Source organism: Sceloporus occidentalis, unplaced genomic scaffold (genome assembly GCF_023333645.1).
Source record: "Sceloporus occidentalis isolate IW3139 unplaced genomic scaffold, rSceOcc1.0.p SCAF_3, whole genome shotgun sequence".
Lineage (NCBI taxonomy): Eukaryota > Metazoa > Chordata > Lepidosauria > Squamata > Phrynosomatidae > Sceloporus > Sceloporus occidentalis.
In genome coordinates, this window is record NW_028316983.1 from 112,998,470 (window position 1) to 113,011,088 (window position 12,619).

Genomic DNA, 12,619 nt, shown 5'->3' on the forward strand with positions numbered 1-12,619 from the left:
TAACTTTGCGTTATTTTGTGTTAACTGTGACATCGTGTGATAAAATTCAGGCATTTCCTGGTTTTCTTTGCTTTCAATAGTGTTAAAATCCCAATTGCCCACAGGATCTCTTTAGTGTGATAAACTCCATAGATTTGTAAAGCATATTATCCATTCCTATAAGATGATGTTCTTTCCTGTCCTGTTGGACATATTTGTTGCCCATGTACAGAAAATAATACCCTTCTTTGGAGTTCAGGACTGCTTTCAGTATCAGGAGCCACATAGCCAAGGCCAGAGCATAATATCAAAACTTTTTATTATACTGTTCTTTTTTCAATAATTAATTTTTATGGTCATTTTTGCTTCTGTCTAAATCTAATGATATGATACATTCCTGCTAAGGTTCCCCCCCCCCCCCCCCCGGTTACAATATACTCTTTATTAACATATACTCTATTATTTGCTTCGATCCGCATGGAGAGGCGGGAAATATAAATTATTATTATTATTATTATTATTATTATTATTATTATTATTCCTCCACCACTGCACACAGAGGTTGGAAATATTACTTTTTGGACTTCCATCTCCTTGGCCATGCTGGCTGTGATTCTGGAAGTGGTCGCCCCCCAAAATTTCCTGAAACACGGTTTGAAAACCACTGTCTTAATGAAACAAAGCAGTGCTTATTCACCTACTAAAAATTAAGTGACTGCAGTTGTGGACTTACCTTCAACGCAGACTTTCTGGTAATCTGAGCAGCACTCCGCGTAGAGAAGGCAGCTCCTATCACATTGGCAGTCATGCTTCCTATTATACCCTTCCCCACATCTCCCTGTACAGCTTGATACATCTAAAATCACATAATGCCACTGCAATTATTGCCAGGCCAAAATAGTATGTTAAACAAGAATGAATGACAAGGCTGTGGGAGGGTTGGTGATCCCTACACAAACACACACACACACACACACACACACAGGTGCCTCAATAATAATTATTTGCACATACCTTAAAATACAAAACACAGACCCTCAGTCTAACACTTGTAACAATGACCAGATTTTTTTTCAAGCAGCAGGAATGAAATGGGGTAAATGCTGCCAGGGATATTTTTGTGCAAACTTCAAAATGGACAAGTATGTAGGAACTAAGATCCATGGACTGCAGATTATAAGAGGTGAGATGGTTGCTTGGGCCCACCTAGAAGGTTAATTTAGATCTGTTACACATTACTTAGTTTTATTCATTGAGTGTTGGTTTCACAGCTTGGGAAAAAGTAGTTACAGTTAACAAACTAATTGTAAGTAATTCCTTTTCCCCATAACAAGCGGGTTTCATTATAACTATAGCTTAATAAAGGACAATGTAACATCTTCTGTAGTGAAATTGTAACTTTTATTTTATTTTAATTGGAAGGATGCTACTTCATTACATGGTAACAGAGGAACATCACTCAGCTCATGTACTGCCTTATGTTCTATTCATCAATGGAGGTTGTGGCTACAATATCGGTGAAACAGATAATCTGCTCCTGGTTTTAATCCTAAATTTCACCACCCTGCTGGTATTGTAACCAGCAACCTTGATTGTCTGTTGTGGGTATCAAGGTGACAATGATGTGGATGGGAGGAGAATGTATTTTGTACCATAAGTCAGTGCCTTATAGCATTCAAATGTCTGTAAAAAATAACTATTTAGTTATTTTGGGGAATGTAAAAGGTTACAGATGTAAAGAGTTGGAAATATAAAAAGTAACAAACATAATACTTTGTGAAGTCGAAGGCTTTCATGGCCGGCATCCATAGTTTTTTGTGGATTTTTCGGGCTATGTGGCCATGTTCTAGAAGAGTTTCTTCTTGACATTTCACCAGCATCTGTGGCTGGCATCTTCAAAGAATGCTTGCCTGGAAAGGACTTGGGTATGTATATTGTGTGACCTGGAAAGGCAGGAGTGATTTGCATGTGTATTGTTTTGTTGCTAATGGCAGACTCTCCCACCCTGAGGCATGCCACATAGCCAGAAAAACCCACAAAAAATCTATAGCTGCCAGCCATGAAAGGCTTCTACTTCACAAACATTATTATTATTATTATTATTATTATTATTATTATTATTATTATTATTATTTTATCCAGATGGTTGGGAGGTTAGTTATGAAACAAGTATCAGGGAACAGTTGAAAGAGAAGTTCACTAAACCAGTTGAGCTTATGTGGAAGCACCCTAGGCACACACACAGTGTACTCTGAATCTTATCCACATCATCTCATTGATTTTCAAAATTATAAATTAAATACAAGTGCAGGAAGAACTTTGTTTCATCTTGAAATCTTCCATTAAAACAAACTAGCCAACAAATAAGAGCTTATGTGGAGTCTTTAAAACTTAATAATCTTGGTTTCAGAATTCTTGGAACATTATGCCTTTTGTTTGAGGATAGGGAAAGTTTAGTAACTGAAAATAAATGAGGGGTTTGACCACATCATACATAAATGAATACTGAATACATTATATGTAAATGATAACCCTCATCCCTACTCTATGTAATATACTATCCAACACTTATCTCGCAGAAAGGTTTCCTCGCCACAAGATTGTTACAGCTGGCTCTGGTGCTTGCACAATTTCATTCAGTTGTGTTGGTAATTTGGCCATATTCATAATGCCTTTACAATTTCTTCATTGGCCTTATACAATAGTTAAATCTCCACATATATAGGGTTAAAGTGGAGAAGAAGCTATGAAGGTATGTATAAGACCCATCCCTAGCAACCCCATACACCTGTTGTTTAGACCTAGTCTTCCATCTGTAGAAGACAAACAGACAAAAAGGAATTTTTTAAAGTCTGCTCAGTTGAACATACTTAAAGGGCTGCTGTGACTGTTAAACCTGCCTCATCATTTTGATTTTACTCTCTCCCTTTGCCAAGCTGAGCAACTAAAGGCTTGTATTTAAAAACCTGATTTTATGTGAGATAAAGTCCTGAGAGTTTAAATATTTAGTCTAAGACAAAATGGAGAGTGTGATTCTTATCAACTGAAATATTGGTAGGTGTGTGTGTGATATCAGTGTACCAAGGCATCCTTCCCTTTGAACAAGGAAGACCAAACATTTAACAGACAAGTCAAATGGAATTACTAAAGAGAACGAGTTGACATTTCTAGACAAAACAAGAAACGCCAACATGAAGACAATGCCATTTTTTCCCCAAACAACACACATTGGACACACATATAACCATAATAGTTTAGAATATGAATAGAAATTTAAGCAACCATTGTCTTGACACTGAACACACATTATTCGGTTTCTACAGAGATGATGTAAAAAGGTCTTATAAGTCACTGAAAGCATAAGATGTATGTTACACTTAATACAACATGCAGTGCTTCATTTCTGCATTGTGGCAATAGCCTGTGAATTCCACTTTGCTAGATAATGTCTGAAAAAATGACAGAAGGAGGGCCTTTTCACTTTTAATGCCCACCATCTTGAGCAATCTCTTCTTTGAGATAGGCAGATCCACAACATGAAGTGTTTCCACTTTTAACTTCTTATTACCAAGACTTTTTCTATTTGCATGGCCATTAAAATTAACAGTCACCCTCATTTTAATTGTTTTATTTTTTTAAAAAAAACCCACACATTATTTTATGTTTTTATGTCATTTAGGATTGTTCTACTATTTTTAATAATTGGTTTCATTAAGCCTTGTTTATATTTAGGATTTTTAAAAATAATAATAATAATGAAATGTAGTCTAGAAAAATTATGCATCCAGTAATGAATGCAAGAATATTTTTACAGCAGCTGAAAAGAAACCTCTGAGCCACCTACATAAATCCACTGGATGCATTCTAGCCAACATTAAATACTTTCATGACCACTGATTTGAGCAGAAGCTTCAAGTCATTAGACCGAAAAATGCTTAACAATGTAACTTCAATCTAATCATCTGAATATTCCACAAACTATCAATTAGATGTGTACTTTTAAAGTTACAGTGAAAATTTGATTTAGACTTGTCTTGCCAAGAAAACCCCATGACAGGTTCGCCTTAAGACTGTCATAGGTGAGAAATGATTTGAAGACACACAACAACAATAATATTGTTTTAAAATGCAAAGGGATCTTGTAACACTTTTGAGACTAAGGCTGTATCCGCAGTGCAGAAATAATCCAGTTTGAAACCACTTTCTCCGCCATGGCTCAATGCTGTGGAAGTCTGGGAACTGGACTTTACTGCGGCACCAGAGCTGTGTGATAGAGAAAGCTAAATGTCTGACAAAACTACAAATGCCAGAATTCAACAGCATTGAGCCATGGCAGTTAAAGTGGTGTCAAACTGGGTTATTTCTGCAGTGCGAATGCAGCCTGACTGTGTGAAAGAAGTGGTAGCATAAGATGTCTTGGACTTGGCCTACTTCCTCCAATGCCTCGTAGACCTAGTCTACGAAAACTTATGCTACAACTATTTTGCACAGTTAATCTCAAAGGTGCTACAAGATCTCTTTGCACAGCGATATTCCAGACTAGCATGACTAAGGAGTTTATCGCATTTTTAAATAAACCGATTTATCGCTTCCATTTTAAAGTCGAATGCAGTATGCAGCTGGGTATTATCAGACAGAAAATGCCACTGTCTGGCTGCATCTTACCTAAGACCCGACTAGAAGCCAAGCTCAGATGGCCAATTTTCATAGCCGAGAAGCTCCCGCCTTTTAAAATCAGTCGTCTGAGCACTGCTTCTCAGCACTGGTGGCACTTTCTGTGTGATAAAACCCAGCTGTATCCCACATTCCACTTTGAAACGAAAGAGCTAAGTCAGCTTATTTAAAAATGTAACAAGCTCTTATGTCTCTGAATTGTTATAAAATGTTTGTCACATTTCAAGAAATTTGATCCAAATAACCCCTTTGTAGCTAGTTTTAAGTCTGGGATAGAAGCAAAATCTGCAACCCTCCAGATGTTGAATACCCGCTCCTAGCAACCCCCAATAGTATGGCCAATAGTAACTGACTGGAGTTGTACTTTAGCAACAGCTAGAGGGCTACATCTCTCCCCCTCTAGAGATAGAAAGAGGTTACAGTGAATGTCTGACATTTGGTGAATGTCAAAGAGGAGACATAGGATAATTGACTGAATGTGCTTACAGAGTTCCTGCAATCTTATCGTTTCTAATTTATCAACTCCCACTTTCAAGCTGAGCAACTAAATGAATATATTAAGACACATAGTTTTACGTTTTTACAGTGTCACAATAGACTCAGTCCTGGACACATAAATATATGTTCGGTGACCACATGCAGACATTCAAAAAACTATGGAAGTATTTATTTATTTATTTATTTATTTATTTGGGAATATTGCAAAAAAGAAAGAAAAAGAAAGACAAAGGAAAAAGAAATCAGCAAGGCAAGCATTCACACATTAATGCCAGCAATTCAGTTTCAGACACTTGCAATGGCATGCAATATTTGCTGACACTGACTGTGTAATGACATCCTAATAAGCAATGGTTAATCATCATCAGAATAAGATTAACCTCTGCCTTTATTTGAATGCCCTCACCTCTCCTATTCCAGCATAATCATGAGGAGGCATTTGGGTGGCTTTCAAACTTCATTATCTATGGCTTCTCGTGTCATCAAAACGTTAAAATGTGCTTACTTACTTTTATCTATTTCTTGAACACACCAGTTTCACAATCTATGAGGTTTATTTGTTCCAAAGAAACTATAGTTAATATCACTCATGGTTTCTTTAGCTGCTAAATGGGGCCATGGCTAGGTCCAGATCAAATAAGAAGTTGTGTGTGATGAAAAATGGAAGCAAAAACCTGAAGATCTTCATGGTCATGGCAAAAGAAGACTACCGATCAACAGCAGGCAGGTACACAATGCACAAATTGTGTACACATATGGGAAAGAACAGAAAAACATTATAGACAGACACTTAATTGAATTGAGTGAATTCCTAAAGAAATAGATCATAAGAAGTTCACAGAACAGTTCTTAATATTCAGTTCTCTGAAATAACTGTGGTGAAACACACAAGCTAAACCGAGTATTAAGAACTGTTCTATGAACTTCTAATGATATATTTATTTAGGAAATGTATCACTAAATTCAGTTAATAGATTGTCTATAATGTTTTTCTGTTCTTTCCCACAAAGTAATTTCTACTTTGTACATTGTGTACCTGCCTGCTGTTGATCAGTAGTCTTTATATATTAGGGATTTGTTTTTTTATTTGGTTTTTGGTGTTGTCAATAGTGGTGTTATGCCAGAAGAAGAACGAGGAATATATGAGCCTGAGGGAAGCTAGGTTTGCTCATCTCATGATAAACAATGGCTTTTCATGAAATCCAACTACAGTTATTGAGTAATCTTATGTTTAATATGTGGATGAATAGAAACTGATGAAATTAATTTTTTTCTGTCAAATGCAGATTTGATTTTTAGTACAGTTTTTAATCTATTATTTCATATTAAGAGCCAGTTTCACGAGCAGCAATGGAGTCTTTCAAATATAAACATATATATTAATCCCTACATCAGGTTTTTGCATGAATTTATTTAAATATACCAGCTGGTGAAATGATGTTTAAACATCCTATCCTTGTAAAATGGTGACCCAAATGCTTATTTTGGAGAAAGAAATCTTTGGTTACAAATGTGCATTGAATGTAAAGTAACTGATTTTGAAATAAGTCAGTTCAAAAGGATGGATTTGATATTTTGGATCAAGCCACATGTGATGGTAAATGCATATTCGTGTTAAACATGCAGGTTTTAAAAAAATGTAACTTGAATCAGCTCAAAGTGGACTGACAATTACCAAGACAAACATACAATTTAGTCATTTCCACTCATTTGGAGTCGTGACAAAAAATCATTCTCTTAAACTAGTATTTGCATTGGGAGGAAATCACCCATCTAATTTGTACTTAAGGTCTCACAGAGTTCTGTACACTGAAAAATGTTCCCATCCTGTTCTAGTAATGATTGATCATAGAATAATAGACTCATAGAGTTGGAAAAGACCACATTTTAAAGACTGCCATCCCATTTGGAAGTTCTCACAATGTGGATAGAGGCCATCATGTTGCTGGTCACCATTATGTTCTGCACCGAAGATTCACAATGTCATGGCCCCAATCCACATGCTGAGTATTTCTAACCAGTATAGCGGAGAAAGAGATCGGTCATCACAAGGCAATTCATTGTGGTGAAATCCCCATGACAACCAAAAACATGAGCTCCAGCTGTTAGGTTTGGCTAACTGTATTTTTATTCTATTTAAATCTTAATACTTAATTCGAACTGTGCTATAAACTGAGCTACCGTTTTCATGATTTCCAAATAATATCAATTTTACGTGAAGTTTTACAGTACCTTGTGATGAAACTTGCTGTGCCAAAAATACTGTCAGTAACAGCAGAGAGGTCCAATATATATTCCAAGCCATGGTGATTTCAAGAGACCGAGTCTTTCCTTTAAATAAAAAAATATAGAGTGTTTACTCATTGTTATTCTAACAATAAGGAAAAAAATAATCATTATCCTAACATCAGACGTATGTGTGACATATGTGCTAGTTACACTATTAAATATCATTCACGTACATTACATTCTTCATATCAGTCAAGCATGTAGAATATATGGGACAGGAGAAGCAAGCTATGAAAACCTTTGTTTTACATTAATTAACTACTTTTGATTCTATAAAAAAGATAGATAAATAGATAAAATTCATGGAGTCTGTTTTAAATCTTTAACAATTTTAAAGATATGAATGGATGTGTGTGTGTGTGTGTGTGTGTGTGTGTGTGCATATCCACACATACCCCCCACATACACCGAATGAATTCACTAGTAAACTTGAATAACTTCTCAAATGTATTCAATTCCTAAGCACCTTCATTGCTGTAGTAAAAGAATCTCTGATATTCCACAGTTCATATATATATATAAGGAAGTAATGTGATACAACATTATATTAGATTCTGTACTGTAATATATAAACTAGTTGTTATAATATACAGAAATTTAAAGGTACCCTGTATGTGTATAGCAAAATTATTTCTGTTGCAAACTGAGTATGTTTATTTTTAAAAAGCCTCAAATCATGCTAGAAATATAAAATCCAAAAAATACATAAACAGTGTATAACAAACATATTGAATACTATACAATGTAAAAAAAACAACAACCCCTATCTTGCCAACTTTCTATATCTACCAATGTGATGCTTGCAATTTTATTCTATTCTTGCAATTTTATTCTTTGTTCTTACACTACATTTTATTCCTTTGTGTCATTAGTAGGGTGAGATCCTTTTGAGCAAATTTCTCTGCAGAGAAACAGGTGTTGCACTTACCGTCCAATGGCTATTTCTGTTAGCAGTGATTCTCCAGATCCTTATATATATATTGAGGAGAATATATCAGGATGAACTAATTAGGCAACGTGTTAGACAAAACCAACTGTGACAACCCATGACAGCAAATTTTCCACATCTATTGGAAATCATCCCAGAAGACTAGACAGCAGCATCTGGAAAACACTCCCATTAAGAAAAATGACTATTTAAAAAAATAAATTTAGACTTATTAGTCAACACATTTCTAATAGTTCAGCGAACAAACTGTCCTGAGAGATTGGATATTTTTGGCAGGCATTGGCATTAAATGGTAGTAGCAAATAATTATGAATTATGGTTACAGATAGGGGAGGGGTATATGTTATTTTCAAAAGAAAGGAGCTTTAAAATTAGACATGTAAGTGTCGAATGTATCTTGAGTGTGTTGGAGAATGTTTGGAAGAATCTGGTAATAGTGGTCAGTGGATGCCACTGACTGGTTGTCCCTTTTAAAATCGTAGCATTCCCTTATCAGAGAAATTTAAATGTATCCATTTATTGTGCTAGGCCAGTAAGATGTTCTCCCACTGGGTGTCACCCGGGGATGGGAGGTCCAGGGGGACAGGACGTCTGGGGCGGGTCTCACACTTTCTGGGCCCGGGCCATCCTCAGAGACAGCTGAAGGCCCGGGGGGGGGGGGGAAGAGAGAATTGGACACATCTGTTCCTTCCCTTTCCCCACTCTCCTGGGCCTTCAGCTGCCTCTCAGGAGGAACAGGCACATGCCTGTTCCTTCTCTTCCCCCCACTCTCCCAGACCTTCAGCTGCCTCTCTGGAGACAGCTGTAGGCCTGGGAGAGTGGAGGAAGAGAAGGAACAGGAGAGTGCCTGTTCTTCCACTTCCTTGCTCTCCGCATACCCTCAAAAATGGCTTCGCATGCCATCTGTGGCACATGTGCCATAGGTTCGCCACCACGGTGCTAGCCTTCCCCCCTTCCACTGCTCTTATTTTTTTAAAAGTGTCATGGGTGCAACAACAAAATGGTGGTATGGGACCATTGCTAGTCACAAAATGGTGAGTATGTCCCCAACATTGGGGCTCGACAGACGGGCAGCTCCATGCTGCCTGTCTTTGCCCCAAGTCAGTGATGCAGCAACCACACACTGCAGCACCGGCGCGCTGCCAAAAAGAAGCTGACTAGAGCGGCTTCTTTTTGGCAGCACCGGAAACAAGAAATGTTCCCCATTTGTGTATGTATGAACACACACAGACACAGACACACACACACACACGGAAATTCTGGCAGCTAGAAAGCCAGTCAATGAAAGTATGGGTCTAAAGTTGAAGAAAATGTGTGGTTTTTGTATGCAGTGTATTGTTTTTGTTTACCAGACTGCCCAGCCGCTATTATGGTGCACACCCGTCCATCCAGCGCACGCCATGATGATGCACATTGTGCACAGCACTGCGCGGAAGGGAAGTCACAGCGCTTATGATGCCCTTTCAAGGAAGCTGCTCGGAGCAGCTTCTTTTTTCTCCCTAGAGGGAGCAGATCGGTGCTGATCCGGGGCAAAGAGGGGCAGCATCCCACCACCCATCTGTACAGCCCCATTGATATCATCTATGTTTTGGAAGTGGTTCTTTGGCAGGATACCTCTGTTTTTAGTCTCACCAGTTTGCCTTCTGAAAAATGGAAGTTATATCAAGAAAGAGCCCCCTGGCCATATTCACCTTGCCAGGCATTTTGTAGACTGGCAAGCCCCAATCCTGACAACCATTTTATGAAAGCACCCATAACATACTTCCAAAATTCTAAAGCTATCCACTGACCCTAAAAATGTGGAGATTTCTGTACCATTCTATCCAAGAGTACTCTTGCCTGTGGCCAAGAGATTTTTATAATACTTGTTTGCTTTTACGTTTCATACTGTTAAGTGTTAATTAGTAGCCTTCTGTAGTACCTACTCCTATTGTTTCTTTTTTTTTAGTTTAGCTTGATTCCCACACTCTGGTCCTCCAGATGCTCCCAGAATTCTTGATTGTTGACTAAGCTGGCTGGGGCTTCTGGGAGTTGAAGTCCAAAACCCCAGGGGAACTAACATTTGTGAACCACTGAGTCGAGAAGTGATAAATTGCTCCTTAATTAGCCAGCATTTGTTCTCCATGGAAAGTGCCCTCCCCATTTTCCCACTCTAGAGGCAATTAAATTAATATATGTTTTGACATTATTATTATTATTATTATTATTATTATTATTATTTAAATTTGGGAACAAACAGATCTTGTTAGCAATACAACCAGTGAGTGGTCAGCTCCCATTTTGGGAGAATAAAGTGGTGACTGCCCATCAATGTCTCCTAAAAGTACTACCATTGCCAAGCAATGAAAAAAGTGGCCAGCTAATCCTTTTCACTTAGTGACCTCCCACATTCAGAGTTGAATGTTCTCTGAAAATGTCCTGTTCAGTTCTATTTAAACCTATTTGCTATAAGTACTATAAAAATGAGGAAAGGAAATAAGGAATAAAAACCACAAGAGAAGGATGCTGACTAGTTAATAGGCAACTAAGGAACAATTTGTCTCTATTGCAGATTTTATTTTCATTTTATTATGCTCCACAATGTTTTTAATCTCTTGGTGTCAGTTCTGTTGTGTGTCATTTTATTATAATTGTTTTATTGTTATTTGGTGAGAGAATGTCAGCTATTAGGTAGCTAAATATTTTATAAATAAATATCCAGCTGCACTGTAAAGGACAAAACAAAAAGGAGTAGAATCTGCACAAAAGAAGTGTTTCATTAAAGGTACAGTATTACCTATAATGGTTGCTAGTGCCTATCTTGACTACAGTGGACTCAATTTGGTGAGACATTTTTTTAATGTGGTTGTAATTTTGGTTGAGTATGGTGGAGCAGCTGAAAACCACGTGTGAAATAGCTGAGGAAATCCATACAGTAAATGCTGGAATATAGTAATCCAATAACAGTATCAATCAGTTCATCAATAATGTCAAGATGATCGATCAGTTATGGGGCAATGGATTTGGCAATCACGTTAAAGCACATTGATGTGCTGATGGCTGTTAGTGAAGAGAGAGTGACTGTTCCTGTAGAAGGGACTGCCTGTTGTTGTGTCCCTTCAAGTCAATTCCAATTCATCACAGAGTTTTCTTGGCAAGATTTGTTTAGAGACAATTTGCCTTTGCCATCCTCTGAGGCTGACTGTGACTTGCCTAAGATCATATCCAGTGTGTTGCCATGGATAAGCAGGGATTCAGAATCCTAAACCAACACTTATTTTCTGCAATACTAGCAAGTGTTAGCTATGGTGACTCTGTCATTGTCTCTGAGGGTGCATCTACACTGTAGAAATAATGCCATTTGACACCAGTTTAAGTGCTGTAGCTCCATCCTATGGAATCCTGGGATTTGTTGCTTTACAAGGTCTTTGGCCTTCTTTGTCAAAGAGTGCTATTTCCTCACAAAACTACAAATCCCAGGATTCTGTAGGATGGAGCCATGACATATAGAGTGGTGTCAAACTGCATTTTTTCTGCAGTGTAGATCGACCCTAAGACATCATCAACCACTCCCCCCCCCCCGACATTACTGCTGCTACCTAGTAGTTGTTCGGCATATGTAGTCTGGCTCTTCAGTAAAAGACCATCTGACATGGGAGATCCTACCAGCAGCAGTGTGACCATCAGCATAGCCTTTTGCCCGACAGGAGCACACAGTCCCACCACCATGAAAAGGTAGTGTCATGGTGGAGACTAATGTGGAAGAAACTCTAACACATTTTTGCTCAACCTTTTATCTTTACCCATTGAGTATAGTTCTCCATTTTAGAATATGTATCCTTATATTAATTTTCAGCAGCCAGCTATGACCTGAGCAAATGTTATGATGCCTCGAATACTTTGCTATGGAAGAAATGGAAGCAAAATATAATCTAGATTGACAAAATAAGCAGTGAGCAGTGAACAAAATCTTTGTGTAACTCTGACATCACAGGATCTGACTGGATGGGGGTAAAGTTCCATAATGATTGTCAGATTTCCACAGCTACTGATTAAGCTTTCATTCTTGTTCTAGCATCTTAATTAGAATTGCCATCCTATGCACACTTACGTAACAGCAAATGCCATTAAGCACAATGAGACTTAGGGCCGAAACAGATGGCCTTTAAGGGGCAGCTTGATGCTGAACACACTACAGCCCCAACCTAGCTTTTTGCTGGCAAAAAAAAAAGAAGCAGCAAATTGCCAATT

At 37.8% G+C, this 12,619-nt stretch overlaps 1 protein-coding gene across 1 annotated transcript in view; it reads right to left on the minus strand.

Annotated features, from left to right (window-relative positions):
* PRG4 (proteoglycan 4) overlaps nt 1–12,113 on the minus strand; it is a 45,838-nt gene extending 33,725 nt beyond the window's left edge. Inside the window, exons 1-3 of the mRNA XM_089518316.1 lie at nt 12,035–12,113; nt 7,384–7,482; nt 713–835 (exon numbers count right to left, since the gene is read on the minus strand). Of these exons, the coding sequence (XP_089374442.1) occupies nt 713–835; nt 7,384–7,482; nt 12,035–12,113 (301 nt within the window). The remainder of the gene's footprint in view (nt 1–712; nt 836–7,383; nt 7,483–12,034) is intronic.
* Nucleotides 12,114–12,619: the final 506 nt, after the last annotated feature.